Genomic DNA, 13626 nt, shown 5'->3' with positions numbered 1-13626 from the left:
AAAACCCTCGATCAATTGTGTAGGCTTCTTTTTGTGTCTTTTGAAAGTGCAGGAAGCAGACCGCCAGAAATGATCTTACGATAAACATTGTGTCGCGCCTTTTGGATGAATCTACGACCAATTGAAGTAAGTGCTTTTTTTTAACAGTACTTCTTTTTAATAATCTCTCATGTAAAAGTATTAGAATTAAATATTCATAATTTTAAGGTTTTTGCACCAAGAACGAGGCAGATTTCTTTCGTTGGGTGTCTTAGAATATTCAATAAAATATTTCAGTAAAACTGTCCACTTCCTAGCTCCACTGGATTAGAATTTAGATTTCTGGGCTTTCGGTATCTATAGCCATTTAGCCCGTCGCTCCCTCGGCAAGCACACTATCCATGGAAAGGGAAGGAAGGAAGCGGCCTGGGACCTATAAGTGAGGTACCGCGCCGATATTTGCCTGGTGTGAATAAGGAAAACCCAGGAAAACCTCATTCAGGGTGGCTGACCTGAAAAAGATTTCAGCACTTTTTCGACCGAGTGCTCCTACCGGGAATCGAACCCGGGATCGCTCGCACCGAAGGCGATAGTGTTAGCGACTACGCTACGCGGGTCACTAACTCACTGGAATACCACTTCTTGTCAAGCAGTGCCAGGTCTGGTCAGAGGAAAGATGGATGACCGTTCTTACCCACGTTATCATTATGATTTCCACCCAGCGGCGGAAGCAGTATCATCATTTCAGTTTTTCCAACGGGAGGGTAAGATTGTCCACCGACATCAGACGTTCACGTTTTTTTTTTTTTTTTTAAATTAGTATATTGGTATACAGTTTATTAAAAAGCATGTGTTACTGAAATCCTCTACCTTCGCCAAATGACGCTCCTGGTCGTGAGGACAATTGACGAGCTACTTGAAATAAAGAAGTAGAGAACTTTAGTCTAGACAGCCAGCATAAACGCCGCACGGAGTTGGTGGGCTGATCATACACCACCTCAAAGGCATGAGTGCCATAAACAAACTGTTAGACCCTGGCCGAGTAATGGAAAATCAAATGAAATCTTTCAGTTTAACGTCCCACGGTTATGACCTTTAGGCTAAGAGAATCGATGATTAAAGTAAATGAATGATGATGGTGGAATTGGTGGAATGAGAAAGTAGGGGGAAGCGGGAGTACTCCGAGAAAACCCACGGACACGATGTTGTTCACCACACACTTGCTTACTTGATCGGGGATCGAAGCAGGGACTTCACGAACCAGAGCTAAGCGTTTTACCATTGAGCCACAGTGCCCCCAAGGATAAAGTTTGTAAGAATCTGCTTCAGGAGATGCGTGTGAAAGGAGTGTCGTAAGAAAAATGGTAATGGTAATGGTTGACGTTTAAAGATAAAAGACGTCTCCCTCCATTCGGGACAGTCCATAGAACGTCCATAAACTACTGGGAACGTGAACCAATCTTACCAAAATTTTGAAGTAATGAGCTTCTTACATTGTAAGGTACGGTAAGTTTCCTTTTCAAATAGTAGTCTTTGCATAAACCATACCAAATCAAAGATGCATTCGGCATCTTGCTATAGTAAACTATCAGCGGTGCAGTACGTGACTGCTTCCCAATCCAGATGCCGTCAATTCCGTTCTGCTCCAACATCCCTTCTGATGTGGCGTTCGCTTCCACACAACATAATGATTTTGACTTTCTTCTCAGCTGTCAACATGATTCACCTGCAACAAGAAAAAGAAAACACTTGTAAACTAGTTATCATCAGTCACTGTAACAAGAAACCAAAGAAAACACTTGTAAATTAGTTATCATCAGTCATTGTATCAAGAAAACAAAGAAAACACTTGTAAACTAGTTATCATCAGTCACTGTAACAAGAAAACAAAGAAAACACTTGTAAACTAGTCATCAGTTTATACTTTAACTGTGAACTCTTCTGTTACTCCACACGTAGTTTTCACTTCTGTTCTACATCCATCATATATATCTCCTAACATTCTATCATGCCCTTTGTAACACATCACTCTGTTAGTTACTTTTTCTCAAAAAAAAAAAAAAAAAAAAAAAAAAGTTGTATGTAACATCTTTTGATTGTATGTCAATTCAGTCTTGTCAATTCAGTCTATATGGGATCTTGGGTTAAATAGTTTTGATTGTCAAATTTTTGATTATAGCGCCTCTGCGATTTTAGCCATCACTTCAGCTATACTGATTGGATGTGCTGGAAATCGTACTCAACGAACTGTTAAAATAGTAAGTGTTTTTATACAACATACTAAATAACTATTAGGTTAAATTATTAAACTATTCTGTTTTGTGAGTATAGCAAGTGAGTTTATATTGAAATTATAAGATGTGGATTGCGTTATATAATTATTACATTGGTTAGTTGTTTAATTTTCTTTCATAACTTGAAAAAGGTTCATACGTATATGTTCTAATGGAGTCTTTGAATGAACTATGTATTTGAATGGGATTAGTCACACTAGTAACTTACATTTGTATATACTTAAAGGAATGCGACAGTTTTATTCTAATTGTTTCAAATCATTGTTTCATGGTTAAGTTGATTCTTACTCATACAAAAATTAAATTCGCATTGTGTTTCGATTCAAACGAGGACATTTGGTAGCAATGAACTTAACGTATTCGTTTGTAAATCTCTGTAAATGCAGATTGCATTTTTGTTATAAAAATCAATTTCTTTAATCAAATAACTTACTATTGAACTATGGTAGAATAGCAACCTTCGACCTGTTTTTAGTGCTATTTATAAATGTTGTTTGCTATCAATTCTAGGAATTCTATATTGTGTTTATATTCAATCTATGTATAATTTTGTCCATTAGCAATATTATTACCAACCACACACTATTTCACTTCTATATTTTTTTTTTTTCTTAAATGTGGCGGGTCTCCACTAGCAGGAGGGTCGTGTCGAGTAACGACCTCCTTTCTATAAAGGAATGTTACACCTTTCTCTAGGTCAATGAAAACCATCTGAAAGTCCTTCTGGTATTCTGTGTACTTTTTCATTAGCATCTTAAGGGCAAATATTGCATCCTTTGTGGGCTGATATGGCATGAAACCAAATTGGTTCTATGTTATTTTGGTCTCTTCCCTCAATCTTGCATCCATCACTCTTTTCCAGAGCTTTATTATCTGGCTCATAAGTTTTATTTCCCTGTAGTTACCACATTCTTGCGCTCCTATTTTTTTTTTTTTTTTAAGGAACGTCAAAACGTAGTGCTTCTCCATTCTTTTGACATATTTCCTGTTTCCAATGTTCTATTATTAAAAAGTCAAGTAAACCACTGCAATTCTTCCATACCTAAACTTCTGCATTATGAATATTAACCGTTATTGGGGTTTCACCACTTTTCACCTTTTTTCATGGTATTTTCTACCTTTACCATGATCACAGACCAAAACAGTTCCTGATTCGGTAAAAGACTTTCGCAAGTTTCCCTTGAGATTTCTCCAGTCAGAAGTTTCTGGAAATACTCCTTACACCTCTTCTTATCTTCTTTTCACTTACCGAAACCTTGTTATTTCCATCCTTGATCCAGATAAATATCTTTCTTTTGCCTCTCTCTTACGTTCGAGAGCTTGTAAATCATATTTTCTCCATCTTTTGTTTCCAGGTTGTTGTACAACTCATCATAAGCTTCACCTTTTGCTACATTAACTACCTTAGTTGTCTGTTCGTTATGTATCTATTTACTGCTAAGCAGTTTTCCTTAATAAATGTATCTCAATGTACGCAGTATGATGCTTTTTTTGGGTACCCTTATAGAAAACAACGTTGATCATTGACGACAAAAAAAGACTTTCGCCAAGTACTTCAACCAATGGTTTGTAACGTTCTCCACAATAAAATCAGATAGGGGGCTTATTTCGAAAATGGATCTATTTGTAAAATTATAATATTAGACTCACCAGGAACAGCGTGACGTTAGTTCTCTGTTTGTTATTTATCTATTTACTGCAAAGCAGTTTTCCTCAATAAATGTGTCTCAATGTACGCAGAATCATGCTTTTTTTGTATCCTTACACAAACAACGTTGAGCATTTTACAAAAACAAGATCAATAAAGACAGTTTTGAATTGATGAAATGTCTTTCATTTGGAAAATTCTGAAAAATCAGTAGTATGCTTAGATTTTTGACAATGATATATATATATCTTAACAAAGTTTCTCTTATTTTTTCCAGAGGAAAGTATTTATTCGCTATGGCGGGGTTTTTCACGTCTGTGGCAAATGGTTACAACTGGCTGTTCTACGAATTAGCTGGTAAGTATCTGTGTGTATGTACAGTATAAAGTTGTTACAATTAGAGCGGTTCTTATTTTTCGACTTCCCAGCATTTTTTTTTTTTTTTTTTTTTTTTTGACATTCATTCCCTAAAACAGTTCTATATCAGACCTAAGTAACCCATGAAAAAAAAAAAAAATAGCTCTGTTGCATAATATTAAATGGTGGTTCAAACGACCTTCTTTCTCTTAATTTCATGTTCGCATTTCATACCATCACTAGTAGGGGAGAGGTGGGCAATGGCGATCATTACGTAGTTTCTCCTAAGAAAAATGGGTTATTACGTAGTTTCATTTGCAAAATATATTGAAACAAATTTGTAAATACATACTCCAATCCTTCTACAATAAGTGTGTAAAATAAAAAGAGGATCATTCTTGCAGTTCGGGAACACGATGGAAAAAAAACTCAAATTACTACTTTGGTCGCCATTCCCATCACATGTTGGTAATGGCGATCACAGTACAAGCTTAATAAACACACACAGTTTCATAGGCAGTTCAAGTTTTTTTTTTTTTCTACACTGCGCCTTCGGAAGACCGAGAAACGTCAACTGAATGTTTTATTGACGTTTTTTCAAAGACACATCACAGATATATCCATGTGGTGAGTCCATAACAGTACGGTCAGCATGCACCCGCGATCCACAAAGGTTACACCGATTCCAAAGTTTCAGTGTTTGACTCAAGTAGACGTATTACCTATCTTAGGTCTAGCTTCTTTTATAATTTTTGGCTGGAGAAGTATTCCAAAAGTTTGTTAGTTTGTTAGAAATGGCGATCACCATGATGGTAAACCGATTACGTTGATCGGCATTCCCAACATTGCGCCATTTTGAAAATTGAGCTGGTTATACTGTAAAAAGTAGCTTATTTGAAATATAACTATGTGTTGTGTATTAAATTAAATATAACTTTTTATGAATCTTAGAAACTTCAAGATCTTACAACTTAAAATTGTACCTATCGTGAGTTGAAATATGGAGGTCCTTATAAGAAAATCAACAAAAACAAGTTTCAGCACGCTGTAGACTTCAATCTATTCTGACAACTTCCTCGACAACACACAATAAACCTTACTACAAGAGTCAATGGCAGCATTAGTTTGACTTCTCCTCGGGTCACGCAAGAGGGCAAAGTGGGCTGATCGCCATTCCCAACTGATCGCCATTCCCTTCCTCTCCGCTAATACTACCTGGGTATCGAAAAACTAGTCAGCTGTTATATTTTCTCGCCTCCTATTGTTATATTTAAACAAACCACTTGCCTTCCAATCACCATGGCTTTTGTCTTTTTAGTATTTATTTTCGTAAAGTCAATTATTTAATAGTTGAATCCAGTACAGGAAAATAAAGGTAACTCGTAAAGAAGAAAATCATAATAAGTAAAAAAAAAAGAGCGAAAAATTCCGCTTTTTTCCCAAATATCCGACTTTTGTAAGGGAAATTCGTCCATTTCAAGAAAGTGGACTTTCTTTCAACTCTTCCAAGACAGTAATATGTTGCATGGTTTTCTATACTTAAGAGTGGAAATTGTAATCAAATTGGAGAAGTTTTTGGATCAGTATTTGGATTAACCAAACATGTCTTAATTCATAAACCTTATTACGATTGTCATTGGCGACACGGTATCCTAGTGCTTATAGCGTTAGACTGACCTCCACGTGGTTCTGGATTCGATTCCCGTCCGGTGCTTCCTAATTTCCGGCGTTCACCCAGCGTCGTGAGGCAAACTGAGGAGTCACGTGAATGAAAGACGTGACGGCCACTCGTTCGGTCTAGAAAGCTCGCAATAAGCCGGTTAGTGACAAGGGGACGTGCTCTTTGCTAGGCTGAACATAGTTCAGCCGGTCGCTGACAAATGGCGTTAGAGCGACTCAGGCCCTCAAATGGGCTGTTAGGCCAAGTGGTGGTGGCGTTACTATTGTCTGAATTTGTCATTACTTTGTGCTTCTCGAGTTCTACAGTACGTATGCTTAAACGAAAAGCCAAAATGATCATGAATAGTTGACTAATGTAATACTTAAACTAGTATGTAAGTCGTGTGTGTGTGTGTCACTGTTAGGAGCATGTGTGTGACTCTAGGAGAAATCAAACAAAAGAAACGATTTTCTAATTGACATTGTATATTTTTCATTAAATAATCTTTTTGCAACGTAAAAAAAATATCAATTCCATTTCATTGACAAGTATCGGCGTATTTTTAATGATATAAAAATTATTTTCTCGAAAACCGCGCATTAGAATTTATCCTCAAACATATCGTCTTGTTCAGTGTGACAAGTTCTCATTTGGAATACGAGGTGTGTTCAAAAAGTATCAAACCTTTGATTAGCAAAAATACATTTATTGATTTGGAAATCCGAAACACTAATCCCTTTCAAAGTAGTCTCCTTGATAATGTACACACGTCTCCCAGCGCTTCCGCCATTGTTGGGAATACTTCTGGTCTGGAACGCAGTTTTTGAAATGATGAGCAACCCTTCCGTTGCATTCCACACATATATTTTCTTTTCACTCAAATCTATTTAGTGGCCCTATTTAGTGGCATTTTCAGCTTGGGAAATAACCAAAAACACATGGAGCCATGTCGGGTGAGTGGGAAGCCTGACGACACACAGGAATGTTGCGTTTGGCAGTGAAAGTCTGAATCAAATTTTACGAACACTCTCCTCATGTCCAAGTTCTCGTTCAAAATTGAATGTGCTGATCCGCATTGAATGATTTCCGCTTGGATATCGCTAAGCTTTCGGCAAACTTTGATGCAATATCGCTGATCAAGTTTTTCCTGTCATTTTACCAAAAAAAAAAAAAAAAAAAAAAACTGAAATCGGACGACCCTCACTGCACGTCTTCAGTCGTTGGCCGATTGTCAGCGACTGACGTATTCTGCGGGTGGCTTAATTGGTTTAAGCGGGAGAAAATAAGGTTCGATGGTTGTTGAACACACCTTGCATATGTCATCTTCGAATAGATTATTTCTTTTCGTGTAACACTAATAAGATTATAGAACTTCTATTATCTAATTTGTTTTGTTCCCTTTCAGATCCGAGGACACAGGATTGGTTCCTTATTACGTCACCGTGGCCGGGGCTTATGCTTATTTATTTCTATTTAAAGTTTGTTCAAAATTGGGGACCCAAATGGATGGAAAATAGAAAGCCTTTTGATTTACAAAGGATCATCAACGTCTACAACCTTTTTCAAGTCATAGCAAATGCATGGTTGTTTTATGAGGTAAGTTGCAATTTCCGAAATTTTCTCGACAAACACTTGACTACACTGTTCAGCAAAAGAGCCTGAATTACTAAAAATAATACGAAATGTGCCCTTTTTCTTCTGCTTGTTTTTCATAAGTGAAAGGAGATAATAAAATACAACTTACCACAATCATAGATAATATTATTCTACAACAGAAAATATGAAACTGAAGAATTTTCAGTTTTGCCATCTATAGAAATTATAGTGTTGCCATAATAACATTTCTCCCAAAATCTAACAAGGAGAAGGCACACTTTCGTAAGTGAACTTCAGGGCCATATTTTGCGAGGTGGTAGTTGCACATTTAAAGAATTAATATTACAAACTGGGAGAGCGCAATGGGCAAAAATGACGGAGAAAAACAGTCTTATAGTTTTCTACTCGACTCTTATACCGTACGAGGCGCAAACTTATGACGTGACGGCGTGACAGAGTGAGAAGAATCAGCGACTCAAGTGCAAAGGGTCCCGGGTTCGATTCTCATTCGAGTTAAAACGTTTTTTCTTGTTTTTTGCTTCAACCAATAAAGTAGGCATTTGTAAGTATAAGTGAAATATTAATTCACCATATGTTTATAATGAATAAATGGTGTACGGTATTACCGATGTTCAATACTACATTTTCTAGTTTTGGAAAAAGAATACCACTGCACTAATATGCTTTGAAATGAAATGAAGTATCTAGTTTAACGTCCTACGATTATGCATCAAGGCTAAGGGAGACGGTAATGATGAGAAATAACTGAAATGGTGGAATTAAAAAAGTAGGAGAAAACAGAAAAACACCAAGAAAATCCACGCACACAGTGTTTGTCCACCAAAAAGGCTCAGATGGCGCAAGATGACACCTGTGTAGTTTGAAAACGAGCAATATCTACAGAAAACGCGAACAACCAATTCAGAAAACGACATACTGTAGCTATATGCTACAGGGACAGATCGACTCACACGGATTGCATAAACTACTGGGAACACATTCACTCCAGCAGCATTTTTTCTGAAGCCAAGAAATCCATCTCCTTCTTTTTTACATTATATAAAAAAATTCAAGTAGTGCTGGTACTTGTATAAGACTTGCGCAAGAGTCTTGGTCTTGGTCTTGGTCTTGCAGGTATGGTCTTGGTCTTGGTCTTCGTCTTGCACCCCTTGGTCTTGGTCTTGGTCTTGCATCGGGATTCCTGGTCTTGGTCTTGGTCTTGATCTTGCATGCAAGACTCTTGCACTCATCACCACTTCAAACTGTTATTTATTTAAAACACCTAAATCCTCCTTAGAAATTAATAAATATAATTTATTATTATTTTGCTTCTAGGCTTTACAAGGAGGATGGCTAAGGAGCTACAGTATCATCTGCCAACCAGTTGATTACTCTGATAGTCCAGAAGCTCTTAGGGTGAGTATTTATTTATTTATGGTTCAGCCTCGGGTTGGATTCCCAGTGGGGACACAGCCGAAAAGGTGTAACAACTTTGTCAGGTTAGTCATCTCATGAGTGAGATTTTCTCTGGGTTTTCCTAATTCACACCAGGCAAATGCCGGGGTGGTACCTAACATAGATCACAGGCTGCTTTCTTCTTTCCCCAATTCTTTCTACCTTTCACCTTACCTGGATAATATGCTCGCTGAGGAACACTATCTCTCATACATGACGGGCTTAAGGTCGTAGATGCCTGTAACGATGCCCAGAAATATGTACCGGTATATAAATAAATAAATATTTATGGTCCAACGGAATAATTATTAGCAGAACTCTGGAAAGAATAGAATTGATAATTTTCTGAAAGAAGTCAATTGGGTCGTTCGCAATAACTTCTTGAATACCTGCTTCGAATTTTTCCACTGTGGGCGAATCTGAACTTGTACAACTCCTTCTTAATGTAGCCTAACAATAAAGAAAAAAATCAAACGGAGTGAGATCTGGACTTCTTTCTGGCCATTCGTAAAGTTCATGCTGCCACAGCCTACGTCCAAGAAGCTCTCTCACAAACAGATAAGCGGTGCACAATGCATGTTTGTTTACGTTGCACGTATTATTTCTATTGGTCAGCGATTGAAGTAAGTGAAGCGGGCAATGTGAAATCTTAACAAATACTTTATAGTATGACACTGTTTTCTACATGAAATCTGCAATATTATAGTTTTTATAGAGTATTAAAAAATATAAATATATTTTCTACTCATCTGTAAATACAAACTTATCATCTAACATTGTTATTATATGCTTATTCTATACCAATAACGATCAATTTGCAATGCATTGTGTGCCAAGAGAAAATTGGGGGAGGAATACTTTCCACGTTCCTTGCAACCCTTTACGTGACGATTCACTGAATTTAGATACGTCATATTATTTTCTGAATTTTTATTACATTTTGCGTTTCTTCTTTCTTGTATGATGTGTCGAGACCGACTGCAGCCTGAGCTACGAACTTCTGAATGTAACTATGAAATTTGCAAATCTTTTAAAATTTGATTTGGTATCAACGCCTTACTTTGCAGAATGAGCTTGAGAACCGAAAGGATACATAAAATATTTTCACAGTTAGAAGTGAAGTCTAGATTCTGATATATTGATGGCCAGCTTCATAGTTTTTCTTATAGTTGAGGTGCTACGTGTATGAAAACTGCAAATTGTGATAAGAACATTTCCGTTGGTATAAATAATGTTTAAGGTTATACAATGAAATTAAATCGGGGAGGCATCGTCTAAACGCAAAGAAATTCAAGATGGCGGCCATATTTCAAAATGGCTACGCGGTTACAGTTTGTCTGTTATACGTCGCAGGAACTGAGTGTTTGATATCGATTTATAGGTTTCTGAGGTTAAGGATTGCAATTTTTTTGTTAGGAATGTTATATATATATATATATATATATATATATATATATATATATATATATATATATGCTTTGTGCTAAGGAAACGTTCTGATCACAAGTGCAGGATTTTATATTTGTGGTTTCTTTATAAAATAGTTTACTCGTTGTAAAAAAAGCAACTCAACTAATCCCGGTTTTTATTTTTTATTTTTTTTTCAGATTTGAGTACGTGAGGGTGGTAATCGAAAATGGCAAAGCGTCTCCGATTAGTTCCTGCATGCGATCTGGGAGATAAAAGAACTAAAAATATTGATTGGACACAGTGCATACTGTGTCAAAAGATATCTGATGAACATTTGGTATGTCCTGCAAATAACCCAAATACATCTTTTCGTAACACTGGATACGCAACACTTGCGAAGAATTTAGAAAACTTTCAATCTATTTGTGCCTTACCCAGTGATATGGATTTAAAACTGTTTGATGAAGATAACTATGGAGTGGAAAAAACATTTTTAAAACGACAAGCTAAGTGGCACAAAAAATGTGCATTAAATTATAACTCTACAATGTTCGAAAGAGCAAAGAAACGGAAGTTTCATGAAGGTGACAAAGAGTCTACATCATTATCGCATGAGCGTAAACACCGATCATCTACTTCTAATGAGATGTGCTTCTTTTGTGATGGTTCTGCGACCAGCAAGGATCAATTATTTAATGTAACAACGTTACAAGTAGATCAAAAGGTGAGGAAGTGTGCCATTGAACAAGGAAATAGTGTTCTACTAGCAAAACTCAGTGGTGGTGATATGATTGCTCTAGATGCAAAATACCATGCAAAGTGCCTAGCAGGATTGTATAACAAGTCTCGGAGTAGTCAATCGACATCAACTTGCAATATTCATGTATGTGAAGGGGTAGTTTTTGCAGAGTTAGTTAATTTCATGGAGGAAAGTATGAAGTGTTCAGATGAAACGCAACCAGTTTTCAAGATGAGTGTCCTGACAAAAATGTACAAGATGAGACTAATGCAACTACTAGGAACGGATGAGAAAATGCCAGATGTACACACCTCAAGATTACGACAGAGGATTCTTGCACATTTCCCGTATATGACGGCACAAATGTCTGGCAGAGAGTATATATTAGCATATGATAAAACTATTAGTGATATTATGTTGGAATCTTGTAAAAACGACCAAGATGAAGACGCTCTTGCTTTGTTGCGTGTTACTAAAATAGTAAGGAAAGAAATGCTACAACAAAAGAAGGCATTCAATGGTGATTTAGATGCTGAATCCCAACGTAAATCTGTTCCTCGCTCCCTACTTGCCATTGTGAATATGCTCTTGTATGGATCCAACATTGAAGACAATGAAGTTGTTACACAGCCATCTTTAACAATATCGCAATTGCTTTGTTTTAATATGCAATCCCGAAAACCAACTGGAAACATATTGAGGCATGAAACTGATAGAGAACCTCCGCTGCCAGTTTACATGGGTCTTTCAATATTTGGAAAAACACGAAAAAAGGAGATAGTGGAAAAGCTACATTCACTTGGACTTTCAATCTCCTACACTCGTGTGCTGGAACTCTCAACAGCGATGTGTGAACTTGTAAATGTCAGGTACCAAGAAGAAAAGGTATTGTGCCCATCAAAACTACGTAAAGATATATTCACAATTGGGGCGTACGATAACATAGACCATAATCCTAGTAGTTCAACTTCGGACGGTTCCTTTCATGGGACAAGTATATCAATATTTCAAAATCCGACACCTGAATGTTTAGGAACAGTAAGGCCTACACAAGATATACAGTATGACATAAGTAACTTCAAAAAGCGAAGTGTGCCTAGTCTTCCGGACGAGTTTGCTTTGGTGGAACCAGCAATCCTTAAGTCAAAAGAACCCAATATTCCAACTTGTTGTGATGCTACATTGAAACTCATGCGGACACCCACTGCTACGAATGAGAAGAAAGAAGAAATTGCATGGCTAAAACATGTCATCAGCCAGAATACCGACATTGGACTTGATGCATCGTGGGCTGCCTATCATGCTTGTAGACAAACAGCTTCAACTGATTTTGTTCCAGGAATATCATCACTTTTACCATTATTCTACGAAGATTCATCATCAATAGCTATGATCAAGCATGCGATGAACATAATAAAACGAGTTACACAATTTCTTAACGGAAATCAAATTCCTGTCATGGTAGTGGATCAACCACTGTTTGCGTTATCAAAAGTGATTCAGTGGAACTATCCAGACATGTATGGTGAGAAAAAGTTCATGGTGATGTTTGGTGCCTTCCACATCGAACAAGCTTTTCTCAGAGTTTTGGGTCAGTGGATGTCAGGAAGTGGATGGAGCGCTGCAATTTCCAGCGCTGATATTGCATCTTCTAGCGCTGCAGAAAGCTATCTCAAAGTAACCCATGTAAAGAAAGCCAGAGAAATTCACCAAGTGACTGCAGCAGCACTATACCATTTGTTGCAAGATGCTTACGACCAGTCTGGTTCCGAGCTTGAATTCGACATATGGTGTGAAGAGCGAGCTACAGACAGTGTCATGTTCAAATATTGGCTGACTTGTCTTGATATGGAAATCCTATTGCTTCTCTTTGTTCGCTCAATTAGAGAAGGCAACTACTTTTTGTATCGTGACTGCTTAAAAGACATGGTTCCTTGGTTTTTTGTCCTGGATCATCATAACTATGCCCGTTGGCTATCGGTCCATCTGAAAGACCTTTTTGATGCAGAGTCTCAACTACCAGACATACATCGCTCATTTTCTTCTGGACAGTTTGTGATAAGAAAATCAAACAGAATCTTCTCAGCAATCAGCATAGACCAAGCACATGAACAAAATAACGCAATAGTGAAAGGTGATGGTGGTGCAGTAGGGCTGACGCAGAATCCATCGGCACTAAGACGTTGGATGGTTGCCGGGCCAGAAATCTGTCAGTTAATACAGGAATTTGAGAGTGGCATTCAGCTAAAACCTGAAGTAAACAATCAACGCCATCATGAGCAGTACCAGTCATATCAATTAAAATATGTCGCGAAGGTTCAAGCACTTTACAACACATTAACAGAGTTTGGAAATCCATTTTTAGAAGAAGGTGAAGATCTTATTGTCATCGACAACAGGATTATCGTAGATAAGCAAGTTAATGCATCAGTTTATTCGGCACAGTCGACTGGTATTAAGCTATTCCATAGTTTCATCGAGGAAAGAT

At 37.3% G+C, this 13626-nt stretch overlaps 1 protein-coding gene across 5 annotated transcripts in view; it reads left to right on the top strand.

Annotated features, from left to right (window-relative positions):
- Positions 1-13626, top strand: part of LOC145672933 (very long chain fatty acid elongase AAEL008004-like) — a 58698-nt gene that overhangs the window by 29404 nt on the left and 15668 nt on the right. For 3 of the 5 annotated variants that reach the window (XM_081742155.1, XM_081742158.1, XM_081742157.1), the window contains exons 2-4: positions 4199-4278; positions 7344-7534; positions 8870-8950. In XM_081742155.1, the coding sequence (XP_081598281.1) occupies positions 4199-4278; positions 7344-7534; positions 8870-8950 (352 nt within the window). Of the gene's footprint in view, positions 1-5; positions 127-2197; positions 2238-4198; positions 4279-7343; positions 7535-8869; positions 8951-13626 lie in introns of those variants that run through there. The other 2 variants (XM_081742156.1, XM_081742159.1) reach the window with 2 other exon arrangements.

The sequence above is a fragment of the Thermobia domestica genome, chromosome 16, assembly GCF_964235325.1.
Source record: "Thermobia domestica chromosome 16, izTheDome1.hap1.1, whole genome shotgun sequence".
In the NCBI taxonomy this organism is placed as follows: Eukaryota; Metazoa; Arthropoda; class Insecta; order Zygentoma; family Lepismatidae; genus Thermobia; species Thermobia domestica.
This window is presented reverse-complemented; position numbering and strand designations above follow the sequence as displayed.